A 17,269-nucleotide genomic window follows, 5' to 3' on the forward strand; every position below is an offset into this window, starting at 1 on the left:
CAAGTTAAATGTGAACACACTTGTGAAAGTGTGAAAGCCATTCTGTTATGCTAGCGACACACACACACACTTTAGACAATCAGTGTTTCAATGGCCCATCCCAATTCCTTATCAAATTATTACTAAAGTAGACAAGCTCTCTCCCCACTGTTAGAATAAAAAGGGGTTGACAAAATAGCTTACCTGGATGGCATTCTGCTTTGCCATCTGTATAACCCAGGTGCAACCCCAGCCCCCACTGCATTGAAGGAAGCTTCAGAGTTGCTGTATTTATTTATCTGCCCATCTGTCTGTCCTGTCTCTGTCTCTATTTGAAAAAACAGGTCCAAAAAGGATGACAGAAGACCTAGTGGGGGTTGTATGGAAAACTGGGAAATATTATGCATGTACAAACTATTATATTTACTGTCGAATGTAAAACATTAATTCCCCAATAAAGAAATTTAAAAATATACAAAATAAATAAATGAAATGAAATACCATTTTAAAGTAAAAAAAATTAAAATATACACACACATACACAAAGGTTTTCTTTATTCTCAATAGATGTGATTTAGTGATCCAAACTGACATGACATCTGCTCCAGTTTCTTTAAGTCCTGGGGCATTCCTATCTCCCATGGGTAAGCAGAGGCCAGTCCAGAGTCAGTGTCCTTTCCTGTCAAGGTCATTGGTAGAGTCCTGAAGCTGCATCAGTCTGACTTGTCAGCAATATTCAGGGTCTTCCTTTCCCCCCCTCCAAGTACCCCAAGGCCCAGGTAGCTCCCACAAAAGCATTATTGTCTCTGTCTCTCTTACTGACAGAACAGTTCTCAGTGTCATTTTGTGCTTCCTGGGCTCAAGCAGAAAATATTCAGATTCTACCTCAGCATTTCTGCAGGCCTCTAATATCTATCCATTCCATGAGCCCTGAGGCCACCTCAGAAAAGCACACCTTAATACATGCTCATTGTCTCCAGTCTTGTTGCAAATATGAAAAGGGGGGTTCTTGTTTCTTTTCTTTCTTTTTTAACCAGAGCACTGGCTTATGGTAGTGCAGGGTGTATGAGGGGGGTGGGAGGGGTGTTGAACCTGGAACTTCCAGAGCCTCAGGCAAGAGAGTCTCTTTGCATAACCATTATGCTATCTACCCTCCTCTCCCCCCTCCCTTTTTTATCCAAGTGGATCCCATTTACTTATTTTGAGTCAAGGGGGCGTGCATAGCACACACAGTGCAAAGCACAAAGGACACATGCAAGGATTCCAGTCTGAGCCCCCAGATAGCTTCACAAGTAGTGAAGTAGGTCTACAGGTGTCTATCTTTCTCTCCCACTCTCTGTCTTTCCCCTTATCTTTCAGTTTCTCTCTGTGCTATCCAGCAACAGCAGTAGCAGCAACAACAATAATGGGAAAAAAGTAGCTTCCAGGAGCAGTGGATTGGTAGTGCGGGCACCAAGTCCCACCGATAACCCTGGAGACAAAAAAAAAAAAAAAAAAAAAAAAAGTCAGGGCCTCATGCATTGTCAGTTTTACTGCTCTAGGTAACTTTTTTATTCAGACAGAAAATGAAAAAGGGAGAAGCAACGTCGTACCCCCACGTGGTACTGGGTTCTAGTACTCATGTACTGAGTACATGACAAGGCAGGTGCCATATCTTGAGTCTTCTATCCAGTCCTTGAAAAGAGAGTTTTCTAGTAGACATCAGCATCTCCTGGTTTATTTTAAGTTTTTGTTTTATTAGTGATTTACAAGATTATAAGATAACAGGTCTGGCTTCACACCACCCACTACCAAATTCCTTCCCCCAAGGATAGTCACCAAAGTTCTCTCAAGCAGTTCTTTGTTAGTGCAAAAATGCTGTTTACAGGGTACTGTCTGAGTGAAAACAGAATCCAGCAGGTCTGCACACAGTTCCAGAGTCAGCCTTCGGGAAAAGAGAGTCACTGTTCATGAGTGTCTCCTCCTTACAGTCTCCTGATAGTATAATCCTACAGAAACCACCCCCATTGCATTACGCACCTCTGTTAGACACTGCCCTCTCTGATTTCCTCTCCCCTCTCGCCTCCTCCCCACATACATTTTAAGAGCATTTCTCTCGTGTGGGCAGTTCAGGTTTGAAGAGTTTTTGTTTGTCTGTTTATTTGTCTTCCAAACACGTGGACAGTGCTGAGAGGTACTCACAGGCTTTCCTTAGTCTACACTCTGCAGAGGATGGCAGCATACAGCTTCTCCTCTGCACTCTGTAGACTTGGGCAATCTTATTTGTTCCCATTTATTGTGTCCTGTTAATATTGCTGGAAGGGCGGACATACATGTTTTGTGTTTTTTTTTTTTTTTAATTATCTTTATTGGATAGAGACAGCCAGAAATTGAGAAGGTAGGGGAGATAGCGAGGGAGAGAGAAAGAGAGACACCTGCAGCACCGCTTCACCACTCGCAAAGCTTTCCCCCTGCAGGTGGGGGCCAGGGACTCAAACCTGGGTCCTTGAGCACTGTAACACGTGCACTCAACCAAGTGCGCCACCACCCAGCCCCACATTTTGTGTTTTATAGACCCAGTCCTCTAGTGAGAAACAGTGTCCGTTCTGATGATACATTCACTCAGGTAAGAATGGTAACCATTTAAACAGAGTAGATTTTATCCAAATTGTGTCTTTGACCTTGCTTAGGGCTTCATGAACAGGTTTGGGCAGGTAGCAGAGGTGTTTCTCAGAGACAATTCCCATAACACATTCAAGGAGAACTAGTGCCTTTAAAAAAAAAAAAGAAGAAGAAGAAGCTTGTCCGGAGTCCGGCGGTAGCACAGCGGTTAAAGCACACATGGCACAAAGCTCAAGGAGCGGCATAGGGATCCTGGTTCAAGCCCCGGCTCCCCACCTGTGGCGGAGTCGCTTCAGAGGCAGTGAAGCAGGTCTGCAGGTGTCACTCTTTCTCTCCCCCTCTCAGTCTTCCCTTACTCTCTCCATTTCTCTCTATCCTATCTAACAACAATGACATCAATAACAACAACAATGAAAAACAACAGAAGGGAAAATAAATAAATAAATATTTTTTAAAATAAGCTTGTCAGGGCCGGGTGGTAGCACATCTGGTTGAGCACACATGTTACAATGGGCAAGGACCTGAGTTCAAGCCCCCGGTCCCTACCTGTAGGGGGAGAGCTTCACGAGTGGTGAAACAGGTTTGTAGGTGTCTCTCTGATTCTCTCCCTCTTTATAACCCCATTCCCTCTCAACATCTGGCTGTATCTATTCAATAAATAAACACAAAAAATATTTTTAATTCTGATTTAAAAAAAAAAAAGCTTGTCTAAATATTCCAGTTCTCATTCAGACCTTCACTCGAGCTCCAGCTCCCCTCACTTCACTACACTCTCTCCATCAATGGCAGCTCCCCATGTTTGGGACCATAGTGGAAAGTGCATGAGGTTCCCATGTAAGGAGGCCTTGGTCTCTACTGCTTGTCCACATTACCCCTCTTCTGTACACACAGGATACTCTGGGTGCCTGGGGAGGGGCTGAGCCAAACGCTCTTCTGCCTGTCATTATCATGATTAATCTGCCTGTTGCCAGAAGATTTCAGATCGTATTTCTCATTGTAACCTTTGCCTTCCAGATTTAAACATTCCTCCAAAGTGGAGCAAACAGAGTAAACTTATTCAACTTCCTTTAATATGTATGTGTGTGTGTGGGGGGGGGGTACCAACCAGAGGTCCCTTTGTTTGGATGCAAAGCTCTGCCTTTTTGTTTGTTTGTTTATCGTGTGAGAAAGACCAGAGCACTGCTCCGAGATTTGTGATGCTCTATTTGCTTTTGTCTTTCTTGTGTGGTGCCAGAGATGAATCCAAAAATCTGGCTTTTGTTTTTTCTACCATTGAGCCACCTCCCAGGCCCTGTCTTAACATTCTGTTTCATTCTTAATAGCCACATGAAGGAATCTATAGACTTTCTTCAACGTCATTTCATTCTCTTGTTAAAAATTTTATTAGCATCTATAAGACCCTCTAGGAGACAGTGGGACAACAAATTGAGTGAGGCTTCTTGGACTGTTGCTCAATGTTGCGGCAGTAAAGTGACATGGGGATGTATTGCTGCCATTGTCCATTCCAAAGAGGACCCACTTAGCCACAGTATTTACATGACCTGGGTAACAGGCAGAGTCAGTCAGAGGGTGAAAATCCAGGCCAGCAGAAAACTAGTCCCACGTGACTTGCATGGGAAGCAGATCTGCTGGCTCATCTGGGACATTCCCTGTGACAGTAACAATACAGTCCCTTTTACCTCGTGGTAAACAGAGTGGCTTTTACCCAAATTAGCTGGCTGGTCATTTCCTCAGAAATAATCTTCTGGGATCACCCCTTAGTCCTATAAGAATGCAAACATGCCCTTCCACCCCATAGGCACTTAAAAATGAGAAGGGGTGTGGCAAAGGTCCTGCAAATCATCTCCCTAACAAAGCATTTTGGAGGGGGGGAGAAAGTGAGTGCCCCTAAATCCATCAGTTGTACAACCCACCTCAGAAAGGATGCTTTCGGAAGTTGGTAGTGATGCTGATGTACAAAATAAAACAACTCCTTCGCACAAAGCACAAGGACCAGTGTAAGGATCCTGGTTTGAGCCCCTGGCTCCCCACCTGCAGAAGAGTCACTTCACAAGCGGTGAAGCAGGTCTGCAGGTGTCTATCTTTCTCTGCCCCTCTCTGTCTTTCCCTCCTCTCTCCATTTCTCTCTGTCCTATCTAACAACAACATCAATAACAATAGTAACTACAGCAATAATGAAAAACAACAAAGGCAACAAAAGGGAAAATAAATAAATATAAAAAAATATTTTTTAAAAACCCCTTTGCATTATACCCCCTGGTATCAGTAGTTTCTTGTTTCTATCCTGTCCCTCACATAGACTGTCTTCTCAGTGGCCACAGTCATGTTCTCCATGCACTATTTTCCCTCAGAGAGGTGGTTCTGTGGCTCCTGAGTCTGAGTTTCATCTACCATCAAAGTTCAACCTGACAACCTCTTACTTTCATGTTAACTGTTATTGGCAACAATAAAACCCAAAGTTTACCCATCTTTTGCTGTTTTGTTATTATTTTCCACTTCCTTAAGCATCCAGTGAACTAACTGTAGTTGGACCCATCTCTGAATTCTACCCGTCGATTTTACCTTTAGTAATTGATGACAACACAACTAGTACTCCACGCCATGAACAACCCTGAATTAAAGGTTCCCTGTCCCCTACCCTTTCATCTTTTCTCTCTCCAAACCACATGTTTTCATGACTCAGGGCCAATCTAGTAAATCCAACTTCTAATGCTGACTCCGGCATGCTTTCTCTGACACCAATGCCCCAGTCTCTAACACCAACTAGTCGTATAACCATTAAATCCTGACACTACTTGTAGTTAGCACCAGAAACCCTAATAAAGGGACCAGGCCCCCAAGATGGTCCCCACTTCAGATGCCAGTCACAGTCACAGTCAGAGGCTACCTGTGCTAGGGGGACCCATGATTAGCTCCTTGGGTTTGACTATTCACTAGAGAAATTCATAGATAGCAGAAAACCTCTTAATTCATATTTACTGTTCTGTTATAAAGGATACAACTCAGGAAAGAAAAACCGGAAGAGATGACTAGGGAAAGGAATGTTGGGGGAGGCCAGCGTCACAGCTTCCGTTTTCTCTGCAGGTGTGCCACCCGCCCTGGCCCCTGTTCAGCAGTTTGAAATCTCTCTGTGAGATTTCAGACAGGTTCATCTCCAGTCCTCCTCCCCTCCCTGGAAGTGGGGAGTGGAGGTGGTGAAAAGCTGAACATCTTCATCCTCTAATCATTTTTTTCCCCCTAGTGGCCAGCCCCAACCTAAGGCTATCTAAGGGACTTGAATAAAGAACAAGATCATGGGAGCCAGGCAGTGGTGCAATGGGTTAAGCACACAAAGCATAAGGACCGGCTTAAGGATCCCGGTTCAAGCCCCTGGCTCCCTACCTGCAGGAGAGTCGCTTCACAGGCGGTAAAGCTGGTCTGTCTGTCTTTCTCTCCCCCTCTGTCTTCCCCTCCTCTCTAGATTTCTCTCTGACCTATCCAACAACAATGACAACGATAAAGAACAAGGGCAACAAAAGGGAAAAAATTTAAAAACAAAGAAAAAAAAGAAGAACAAAATTATTCCTATCACTCAAGAAGGTCACCATTAGGAGCTCTGTCTCAGGAACTGGAGACAAAGAGCAAACCTGGGATCATATAGGGATATTTATACCTTCACAAATTTCTTTCTTTTTAATATTTATTTATTTATTTATTTATTTTATTGGGTAGAGACAGAGAAATTGAGAGGGAGAGAAACAGACACCTGCAGTCCTGCTTCACGACTTGTGAAGCTTTTCCCCCCTGCAGATGGGGACCAGGGGCTTGAACCCGGGTACTTGCAGACTGTAATGTGTGCGCTCAACCAGGTGTGTCACCACCCAGCCCCCCTCACTAATCTTTTATTATAAGTCAAGACAGGGGAAGGGACAAAGAGCTGTATAGAACTTTGATGGAGGGTGTGGCAACTTACACAGACTATCTGTGGGTGTTAAATTACAACCCTGAGATCTTATAATGTTGTCAAACACTGTTAAATCACTAATAAAAACAAAAACAGAGTGGGGGGCGGGTGTTGGCACACCTGGTTGAGTGGACATGTTACAATGCACAAGGACCTAGGGTTCAAGCCCCTGGTCTGCACCTGCAAGAAGGAAGCTTCCTGAGCTGTGAAGCAATGCTGCCGTGTGTCTCCTTCTTTCTCTCTCTCTCTCTCTCAATCTCTCCCTTCCCTCTTGATTTCTTTCTCCATTCTATAAGTATAAATAAAATATACTGGGGCCTGGTGGTGGAGCACCTGGTTGAGTGCACATGTTACAGTGAGCAAGGACCTGGGTTCAAGTCTTGGGGCCCCATCTGCAGGAGGGAAGTTTCACAAATGGTGAAGCATGGCTGCAGGTGTCTCTCTGTCTCTCTATCTCCCCCTTCCTTCTCCATTTCTGGCTGTTTCTATGCAAAAATAAATAAATAAATATAAAAATAAATAAAATATACTAATAAAGTAACAAAAGCGGGAAAATATAAGGCAAACATTTCTGAGATGATGACCAAAGAAGTGAGGAAAAAGAGTCACTTGGTAGAAAGTCTCAAAAGGAAGAATTGAAGGGACTTGGTTAGCTCTGTGGATGTGGGAGAAACAGTCAGACAGCTCAGGTTTCATATTGTTCTGCCACTTACGATCTCTATACTTGTTTCCCCATCTGGAGAATGGCGGGAGGAAGCAGCATGCGAGTTCTTAGAATTAGTAATTATAAAGAGCTTGAAACCGTGCAGCGACATTCCTAGGTTTCAGTGTCATCTCGTAGGCCACATGACCAGCTACAAGGAGGTGAAGCCATCTGCAATTCTAGAGTCGTTGCCTGCCTGCCTGCCTGCCTGTCTGCTCTTGACCTCTTAGCCATTTCACCACCCCCTGAACCTCAATTTCCTCACCAGAAAATGAAGGTGTGGGTTTACCTTCATGAAACAGGGTCCCTTCCATCCGGAGAACTCTGAATCAAATATGACTAAAAGGTTCTCAGGGAGACCCAAGGGTGCACGTAACAGTGACTGAGTGTGGCCAGTCGCTCTGCAGAAGCGCTCAAGGAGGAGGGAGGCGAGCAGGTGCAGCCCAGCTGGGCCTCGCTTACCCAGGGCTGGGCTGGGAGCTAGTGGGGGCTTTGAGCGCAGGTCTGGAGGGAGGCGGTGCTTGGGATGGGTTTTCACCAGTCACACTAGAGGCGCTCCAAAGCCAGAGGAGGTTCCTGCAGCTGGGATCACTGGGATGTTTTTTCCGCCACCCCCACCTCAGCCCTTGGTCAGGGCGGGGGCGGGATGGAGGCGGGATAGGGGCGGAGATGGGGGCGGGATCTGGGCGGGAAGGGGGCCCGCCTATCGCCCCCCCTCGCCTCTGCAGCGTGGACCGCAAACAGCAGCTGCAGAACCAAGGAAGAGGAAGGGGCGGAGCTGCTGGGCCGGCTGTCGTGAGCCTGGGGCTGCTGTCACTGGCGCCGTCTGCTGCCCCAGGCGGGCCAGCCCCGTCTGAAGGCGACAGCGAGTCGGGAGGACGAAGCTGCCCGGTTTAGGAATTCAGGCAATGCCCCGCCTCGGAGGCTCTCCCTGCCACAGCCGCGGCCACCCCAGCTCCACTGGCCGGGAGCAGGCACCGAGCAAGTCCTCGGGGTCCCCCAGCCTGGGGCTCCTGTGGGTGGCCCTGGCCCTGGCCCTGGCATTGGCCCTGTCTGACTCCAGGGCTGGGGCCCACCCTCTTCCCATCCAAGGCCCTGACGTGCTCGGCCGCTTAGTACCCCAGCTCCGTGCCGCCTTTGGGTGGTGGAACCTCAGCTGCCCGGCTTGCAAAGGTCTGTTCACAGCCATCGACTTCGGGCTGAAGGTGAGCGCTAAGGGGGGCGGCGGTGGGGCAGGTCACTGGGAGCACCGAGCTGGGGTGGTGGGGGTGGAGGATCAGCGCCCTGAGGGTCCCAGAGGCTTCCTCGATGGAGAGATTGCCCTCCTCAGCCTGTGCTGACTTGCTTTGCTTTAGAGATCCTGTGACTGTGTGCCTGTTTTGACCTTGTATGATGAGGGCAGTGCAAATTACACCCTGGAGTACTATGCTAACCGCCTTTTGCCACTTAGTCAAATCTGCACTGAGGTGGTTCACATCTGGTTTTGATAGGTGCACACAGTCCCAGAGAGGTGAAGTCTGTCGCACGCCTCCGGAGGGCTGGGGCTTCCACCCAGCCTGTACCTGACTCAGACTCTCCTGTGTCTTGCACTTGGCTCCTCCTTTCCCAAGCACTATGTCTCAATACTAGTCACCCACAAGGAACTTGAATTAAGAAACAGTGGGGGGTCGGGTGCACCCGGTTAAGCGCACATAGTACTAAATACAAGGATACTAAATGAAAGGATCTGGGTTTGAGCTCCTGGCTCCCCACCTACAGTGGGGACACTTCACAAGTGGCAAACCTGTGATAACCCTGGAGGCAAAGAAAGAAAGACCCAGGTGGTGTGAGGCTTGAAAGGAAGAAAGGGAGGAAGATCCAGGAGGTGTGAGGCTTGATAGGGCTGCATTGCTTCATGGAATTCAGATAGCGGCTGCTGAATAGATGAGGCTTGGGGGATCCTGTCCCTGTGTGTGTGTCCCCAAACCTTGGGCAATCTGTCACTCTGCACTCAGTACCTGAAGCAGCCAGTGGGCCAAGGTCAGCTGTGAAGAGGAAGTGCTGGTGCTGCCTGAGTCACAGGAAGACAGAAGTACACTGGGGCCTCTCCGCCATGGTGACACTGGGTCCACCCAGCTCCTGCAGGGATTCTTGTATTCAGATTCTATCTGGTGTTGGCCTCTGACCTCATATGCCACTTCTTCCCTCCCCTTTCCCCAGAGGGAGTCTGGCGTGGCATGGGTGGGCTCCGTGGCCACCAAGATGTGCATGAGGCTGAAGATAGCACCACCTGCCGTGTGCCAGTCCACCATCCAGCTGTTTGAGGACGATATGGTGGAGGTGTGGACACGCTCAGTGCTCAGCCCCTCAGAGGCTTGTGGCCTAATCCTGGGCTCCACCTGTGGGAAATGGGACATCTTTTCATCATGGAACATCTCCTTGCCGGATGTGCCAAAGCCCACCCCTCAACCACCCAAGCCCCCAGCTCCTGGGGCCCCGGTCAGCCGGGTCCTCTTCCTCACCGACCTGCACTGGGATCATGACTACCTGGAGGGCACGGACCCCAACTGTGAGGACCCTCTGTGTTGCCGCCGGGACTCAGGCCCACCGCCTGCCTCCCGCCCAGGTGCCGGATACTGGGGCGAGTACAGCAAGTGTGACCTGCCCCTGAGGACTCTGGAGAGCATGTTGAGTGGGCTGGGCCCAGCTGGCCCTTTTGACATGGTGTACTGGACAGGAGACATCCCTGCCCACAATATCTGGCACCAGTCTCGGCAGGACCAGCTGCGGGCCCTGACCACTGTCACTGCCCTTGTGAAGAAGTTCTTGGGGCCGGTGCCTGTGTACCCTGCTGTGGGCAACCATGAAAGCACGCCTGTCAACGGCTTCCCTCCCCCCTTCATAGAGGGCAACCACTCTTCCCGATGGCTCTATGAGGCTATGGCTCAGGCCTGGGAGCCCTGGCTGCCTGCTGAGGCTCTTCACACCCTCAGGTACTGGAGGTCCATGGAGATCCAGGAAGGGAAGAGGAGGGTGTGGTGAAAGGAGCAGGGAACCTAGATGTTATCTGTGACTGCTCTAGCCCAAACCCCAACTGCCTCCCTGGAATCTCCCTAATCTGACCCCACCTTCCATTCCCACCCTTATCTCCAGGCACAGCAGAGACTTTCATACTAGTCAGTCTTTCTTTCTTTCTTTTTTTACTAGAGCACTGCTCAGCTCTGGTTTATAGTGGTACAGGGGATTGAACCTGGGACTTTGAAGCCTCAGACTTGAGAGTCTGTTTGCATAACCATTAAGTTATCTACCCCCCCTCTTTTTCTTTTAACTTTATCTATTTTAACTGATAGAACACAGAGAAATTGAGAGGAGGGGGAGGCAGAGAGGGAACAAAATACAGAGAGACACCTGCAGCCCTACCTCACCACTTGTGAAGCTTTCCCCCCCTGTAGGCGGGGACTGAGGACTTGAACTTGGGTCCTTTTGCTTGGTGATAACTATTTTTTTTTCAATTTTTTCCCCTTTTGTTGCCCTTTTTTTTTTATTGTTGTAGTTGGTGATAACTATTTAACCAGGTGTGCCACCACCCGGCCGGCCTCCATACTAGTCTCTAAGTTGTCTGCTCCTCCTCTTTAATACCACAGTGTCTCCTACGTCAGCAGACCTTGGTCATCTGAATGGCCTGGCTTCCCATTTAGCCCAGTGAATTCTTGGTGCCTTGAGCTCTCTGAACCATTCCCTCCGGTCACATGGGTCCCACAGTCAAACTCTGGTCTTCAGCTAGAAGGCGAACTGCTGTGGGCTGGGACTGCTGTTCTGTGTACCTCTGCCCCCCACCCACTCAGCTGCCTAACACAGGACTGGAGTGTGGGACCAGGATTCTGAGCAAGTACTAAACTCCCATGTTCACTCTCTTGCAGAATTGGGGGGTTCTATGCCCTCTCCCCACGCCCTGGCCTCCGCCTCATCTCTCTCAATATGAATTTTTGTTCCCGTGAGAACTTCTGGCTCTTAATCAACTCCACAGATCCTGCTGGGCAGCTCCAGTGGCTGGTGGGAGAGCTCCAGGCTGCTGAGGACAGAGGAGACAAAGTGAGGGAGCGTGGTGGTAGGGAGGTGCTGATGGGGCTTGGGGGAGCAGACTCCAATGAGCAGAAAGGCAGGACTTTTTCTGGCATCAATTGAACCAGTGTCTCCTGGGGGGTGAGTGGGAGGGACTCAGTCATATTTCTAAGCCCTCTCATTCACTGCCTGTGTATAAGAGATGAAGTACCCACTCCCCTTGAACAGGCCTACCTGGCCCTTTCTTGCTTTGACTAACTTGCCTTAACTTACCCTGAAGGTACATATAATCGGACACATTCCCCCAGGGCACTGCCTTAGGAGCTGGAGCTGGAATTATTACCAGATTGTTGCCAGGTAGGATGGAGGTGATGGGGGAGGGAGTGGGGGTGGAGAGGAGGAAACTCCTTTGTGCGTCTGCCATGGAGGTAGGGAGGCTACTTGCTTTAACAGGATGGAGAAAGCATCCTGCCTCCCCAGAGCTCCCCACCTACCCTCCTGGTTATAATCAGCACCTTCTGACCAGGTATGAGAACACCTTGGCTGCTCAGTTCTTTGGCCACACCCACGTGGACGAGTTTGAGATCTTCTATGACGAGGAGACTCTGAGCCGGCCAGTGTCTGTAGCCTTCCTGGCGCCCAGTGCCACCACCTACATTGGTCTCAATCCTGGTGAGTGAGGCGAGGGATGGTGGTGGGACAGAGAAAGGAGTGCGTCAGAGCCCAGGCCTCTAAGAGCCTGCCCTCCTCCCCTCACCAGTCAGGGCTCCCTTCTTGTAGGTTATCGGGTCTACCAGATAGATGGCAATTACTCTGGGAGCTCTCATGTGGTGCTGGATCACGAGACCTACATCCTGAACCTGACGGAGGCCAACAAGCCAGGAGCCACAGCACACTGGCAGCACCTTTACACAGCTCGAGAAACCTATGGGCTGCCCAATGTTCTGCCTGCCGCCTGGCACGACCTGGTTTACCGCATGCGGGGTGACACTCAGCTATTCCAGACGTTCTGGTTTCTCTACCATAAAGGACACCCACCCTCGGAGCCCTGTGGCACACCCTGCCGTCTCACCACCCTATGTGCCCAGCTCTCTGCCCGCTCTGACAGTCCTGCTCTATGTCGCCACCTGGTGCCAGATGCAAGCCTCTTCGATGCCCAGAGCCTGCAACCTCGGCCACCTTTCTGCTAGCATATCCAGGGCTCAGTGTTGGGGGGGAAAAAAAAGTCCCAGAGGGCCGCTGTGATGGGGATGGAAGTGGAACAGCCTTTTGCAGAGCCCAAGCACACCAGGAAATAGGATCTTCGTCCTCGGAGCTGCTTTAGCAAGGTATGAGAGAGGGTTGACTGCTCTGCCTGTGCCTGCTGTCCTTGTGTGGCCTTGGATCAGGGATCTAAGTTGGCGCTCTACTGAGCAGACCAGACAGCTGTCACCCCAGACCTGTGCTGGCCATCCAGGAACTCTGCACTGCTGCTGCCTGTCACCAGGCTGTTAAAATAAAGATAAGAGACTATGACTTCAGATCTCTTTGTGACTGTCCAGATTTCTTCTGTGGGGACTGACCAGGCAAGGGGGCCTTGGGGCCAAGATCATAACTGTTTTCAGGGTGACATGGGTGAGAGGGTGTGGTGTAGACACAGCAGAGGACACAGCTCAGCAGGGCAGACAGACTTTATTAGTGATATCAGTACAGCAGAAGAGCCCATGGAGCAAGGGGGGAGGAGGCCCGTTTCTGGACCAGTCCCCTCCTCCTGCCCCTGCTGGACCTTCCAGAGGTGGGGCCTGGCCTGAACAGTTCCTCCTGTTTCACCTGGAACAGGGATGGAGAGCCTGGAGCTGGCCTTGCTTCCTGTGACTCTTGTCACCAACCCAGTATTGTCACATCCTTGCAGGGACCAGATCTCTCCCTCCCTGGCCCCAAGGCAGGGAACCCCAAGTCCCTGGGATGGAGGCCTAAAAATACCTTCTAGAGCTCCACCCCACCCCATACCCTTGAGATGCCTGGGGCCCAACGCAAGCAGGTAGAGGGCAGACCAAGTGCTTCAGGGGGTATGGGCCCCAAGTCGTTTGGGCTTCAGGGAGCCCCACAGCGACTGAACACCCCTACGGACGGTCCACCCTACACGTCTGGCAACGGACTCTGCAGGGGGTGCTGGGAGGCAGGAAGTGGAGGCCTGGGAGCGTGCATCCAGACACTTCTGGTAACGGAGCTGCAGAGAGGCAGGCAGGCAGGCAGGTAGTCACTCTTCAGCCTGTCCCCTGTGGGCGGGCATCAACACCCCACCACCCCACCCACTTACCATGCATGCAGCCTGCACAGCCTCTGAGAGGCTGGCCGCATTGGGCTCGCACCAGAACATGTGGCAGCAAAAGGAGGCTGGGCCGGCAGCCATGATAAACGCAAACGTGTGGACGTCTCTGCCCACAGCCAGGAAGGAGAGGAAGCGCACCCGACACTCGCCCAGCACTGCCTCTGTCTGGTGGGACAGTGGAGGGGTTCAGGGAAACCAGTTAGAAGGGAAGCAGCCGGACCGTCTGGGTCCCACTGGGCATGTCCACCTTACTGCCCTGCTCTTCCACCATCCCCACCCATCTCCCCTCCATGGAAAGGCACAGCCCTGCCTTCTTGCATGCCAGGTCTTTACCTGCTGGTGCAAGATGGTGAGGGTAGCAGGGGCCACGCTGACATGACTGGGGGTCCACTGCTCACGGCTACTGGAGGACAGGACTGACTCCAGGGCCCCATTGATCACATCCACCCCTGGAAGACATGGGCACAGATATGGCACCACTAGGGGGGTGGGGAGAGGATACCCCAATTCTCCCTCATCAAACCCAGGGCCTCTGTTGCACCCTGACTTCACCAGCCTGCAGCTCTGGACAGTGCTGCATGTGTACTCCATCCGCTTTGATTTCAGTGACGTGGCAATCTTCTGTTATTTCTGATCTTGAATCCCAGGTTTGATTTTCTTCACTGAATCTGCCTCTTCCACACTTAACAAGTGGGCTGCCACCTCCCCCAAGCTCTGACACCCCATCTATTATCCTCAGTGTTAGTCCACATTTAGACTTTTTGATGCGTCACAAAAAGGACAACTCCCAAATTGCCCACACAGGCTACTTCTGTCCTAACAGACAGCCTGCAGTTCCATTTAAGATAACCCCAGGGGCCGGGGCAGTGGTGCATCCAGTTAAGAGCACATATTACCATGCACAAAGAAAGACCCAGGTTTGAGCCCCTCAGCCCCCACCTGCAGGGGTTCTGCTTCACAAATGGTGAAGCAAGCCTGCAGGTGACTATCTTTCTCTCTCCCTATCTCCCCATTCTCTCTCAATTTCTCTCTGAACTATCTAGTAAAAATTTGTGTGTGTGTGTGTGTGTGTATGCCAGGAGCCAAGAATTTATAGTGCTGGCACCGAGCCCCAGCAATAACCTGGTGGCAATAAAGAAGAAGGGGAAGAAAAAAAAAAAAAAAGATAAGCCCTATTTTTGCCTCTAAGATAGATTTGAGAGATAGATAGATAGATTTACTCTTAAGTCACACTGTACTGAGTCACTAAAGGTAACTATCTCATTTACACCCCACAACTGTCTCACAATAGATTCTGTCAGCATGGCTTTTATAGATAAGGAAGCTGAAGTTTGCATCAAATAAACCAGAGGCCCTAAGAGGAGCAGGGATCAGGTTCCAGAGCTTGAGTTCTTAGCCAGCCCTTTTCCCTGACATCTCTCTCTATTGTTATTTTTTCAGAACCAGAGGGCTATCATAATCTTAATTGCAGTCAATAATTACTACCAGGTGCTCAAAGGCCAAGGCACCTGAGGTCCTTGGCTTTTAGATCACTGACTTTTCCTTATAATGTATTGACCTCCTAATCCCAAACAGATATGACACATTTCCACCCTGGGATCCCATTTTTTCACCTGTGCTCAGTGGAGAACTAGAGGCAATTGTTTTTTTTTTTTTTTTTTTTTTGAGGGGGGGGGTTTCAGTAATTGCGCCAACTGTGAACTATGGACTCCACTGTGCCTTCAACTTTGCAGTGAGGAAGTTAAAGTAAATAATGCTGACATGAAAAGGCCCTGCAGCAGTGCCCTCATCCCCAGGCTTTTGTCCCCTCTGTAACCTCTGAGCTCACACAAGGAGCAGGCCACATGGACCCTTTGTGGGCAGAGGACAAAGCAGAGGACACGTCTTCTTCAAAAGTCTCCCCACATCTTGGCCTTGCTTATCTTACCTCCGGCTGGACGAAAGCCAAACTCCTTTCCCGAGCATGTAAGTCCTCTAAAACTGGCCTCATCTGTGCTGTCAGAGCTCATATTTTACTGCTTCCTGAGCTTCAGATGACTTGTAACATTTATTAATATCTAATCTTGGCAAACACACCACTAGGCAGATGGGGAATACAAAGTAAGAGAATGCAAAGTAATGCCCTCTAGGGACACAGGCTAACTGAGGGAACTGCCTGTCTGGTGTACCCTCCCCCCATAGGCTGTCTGAACACTGTCTATTATCATCCTGCAGGGTTCCTTCAAGCCTGAGAGGCCTCCCCTGCTGCAGGGCAAAGAGAGGACATTCCTGGGACAATTTAGAGCACAACATCTTGTAATTGCTGGAAGACCTTATTCTGTGCTGGATTGCAGCCATCTCAAGGAAAGAGAAGAAACTGAATTCACCTCGATGTCCCTTCCAAACACACAGAATTTATTTACTAAAGTAATTCCATACACGCGAGCAAGATACCCTTGAAACACCAAATGCATAGATCACCCAAATAATAGAAGCAAGTACTGACTCAGGAGTTCCCAGAAGGGCCCTGTGCAGGCAAGAGTGAGTGAGCCAGGTGGGACTGCTGAGAGCTGTGATGTTTATGACATTTAGATCAGTGTGGTAACATCAGGGTCTGCAAACGGGGCTATGGCAGGAGCCTAACCTCTGTGTAGGCAAGATAAGCAGAGGTGGCAAAGCAGCAGAACCACTGGCCTGGAAAGTTTGTCACTTTGGGGGTAACAACGTAGCACTGCAACTTTTATCCAGACTCCCAGAATCCTAGACTCCCAACCTTCTTTATCTTGCTATGCTACACACACACACACACACACACACACACACACACACACACACAGAGAGAGAGAGAGAGAGTTATTTTCCAACACACAGCATAACCATTAGGTTTAGCTTGCTTGTCCTGGCTAGAACGTCAGCTGCTTGCAGACAAATCTGTTTTGGTCATTAAGAGCCTCGCATAGTGCTAGGAACTCAATGGTCATTGGAAACTCAATGGAAATGAATGAGCACCAAAGCTGCAGTACCAGGAGCTAATGTTAAACTCCTGGTGATGAAAAGGAAAGTCTACGAAAGCAAGGGGCTGACCCGGTGGGTGACACAGTGGCTAGAGTGCTAAACTTGCCAGCAAGTGGGGGATGGATGGGCTTGGAGACTACAGGTGTGAAAATCGTGGTTTAAACCCCACGTCCCTGGAGCAAGTGGGCTGGGTAGCAAAGGACTGAAAGGCAATGAAGGTGAGCAGAGAGAGGACTGAATGTGGTGAGAATAAGGGGACAGACGGAAAGGATTAGGTGTGGGGTAGGGGCAGGGAATAGAAGAGGCAACAAGGGCTAAGAAATTAGGGGTGAGTGGTCTGGGAGATGGTGCAATGGAGAAAGCACTGGACTCTCAAGCATGAGATCCTGAGTTCAATTCCCAGTGCACATGTACCAGAGTGATGTCTGGTTCTTTCTCTCTTCCCCTCTCTCTCTCCCTCTCTCTCCCTTTCTCTCTCTCTCTCCTCCTATCTTTCTCATTAATACATAAACAAACCAGGAAATGATAGAAACAGGCTGGTGGAATGGATTGACCTGTCAATGCCCATGTCAAGCAGAGAAGCAGTTACAGAAGCCATACCTCCCACCTTCTGCACCCCATAAGGAATTTTGGTCCATACTTCCAGAGAGATAAATAACAGGGAAGCTTCCAAGTAGAGGGTAGATAGCATAATGGT

General features: G+C 49.6%; 2 protein-coding genes across 6 annotated transcripts in view; one reads left to right on the forward strand and one right to left on the reverse strand.

Annotated features, from left to right (window-relative positions):
- Positions 1–7,957: 7,957 nt before the first annotated feature.
- Positions 7,958–12,787, forward strand: SMPD1 (sphingomyelin phosphodiesterase 1). Of its 2 annotated transcripts, none has more exons than XM_060176950.1 (6): positions 7,958–8,431; positions 9,426–10,198; positions 11,126–11,297; positions 11,548–11,624; positions 11,794–11,939; positions 12,028–12,166. In XM_060176950.1, the coding sequence occupies exons 1-6, from the start codon at positions 8,135–8,137 to the stop codon at positions 12,045–12,047; spliced, it is 1,485 nt and encodes a 494-aa protein (XP_060032933.1). In that variant the 5' UTR covers positions 7,958–8,134; the 3' UTR covers positions 12,048–12,166. The 2 variants fall into 2 exon arrangements, with proteins under 2 accessions (XP_060032933.1, XP_007527828.1); XM_007527766.3 differs by having other exon boundaries at positions 7,959–8,431; positions 12,048–12,787.
- Positions 12,788–12,919: 132 nt separating this feature from the next.
- The window catches only part of APBB1 (amyloid beta precursor protein binding family B member 1), a 31,753-nt gene continuing 27,403 nt past the window's right edge, over positions 12,920–17,269 (reverse strand). For all 4 annotated transcript variants that reach the window (XM_007527759.3, XM_016190258.2, XM_060176949.1 and 1 more), the window contains 3 exons: positions 13,912–14,027; positions 13,567–13,743; positions 12,920–13,476 (listed from right to left, as the gene is read on the reverse strand). In XM_007527759.3, the coding sequence (XP_007527821.2) occupies positions 13,309–13,476; positions 13,567–13,743; positions 13,912–14,027 (461 nt within the window). In that variant the 3' untranslated portion in view covers positions 12,920–13,308. The remainder of the gene's footprint in view (positions 13,477–13,566; positions 13,744–13,911; positions 14,028–17,269) is intronic.

This window comes from Erinaceus europaeus, chromosome 17 (genome assembly GCF_950295315.1).
Source record: "Erinaceus europaeus chromosome 17, mEriEur2.1, whole genome shotgun sequence".
NCBI classification, from domain to species: Eukaryota; Metazoa; Chordata; class Mammalia; order Eulipotyphla; family Erinaceidae; genus Erinaceus; species Erinaceus europaeus.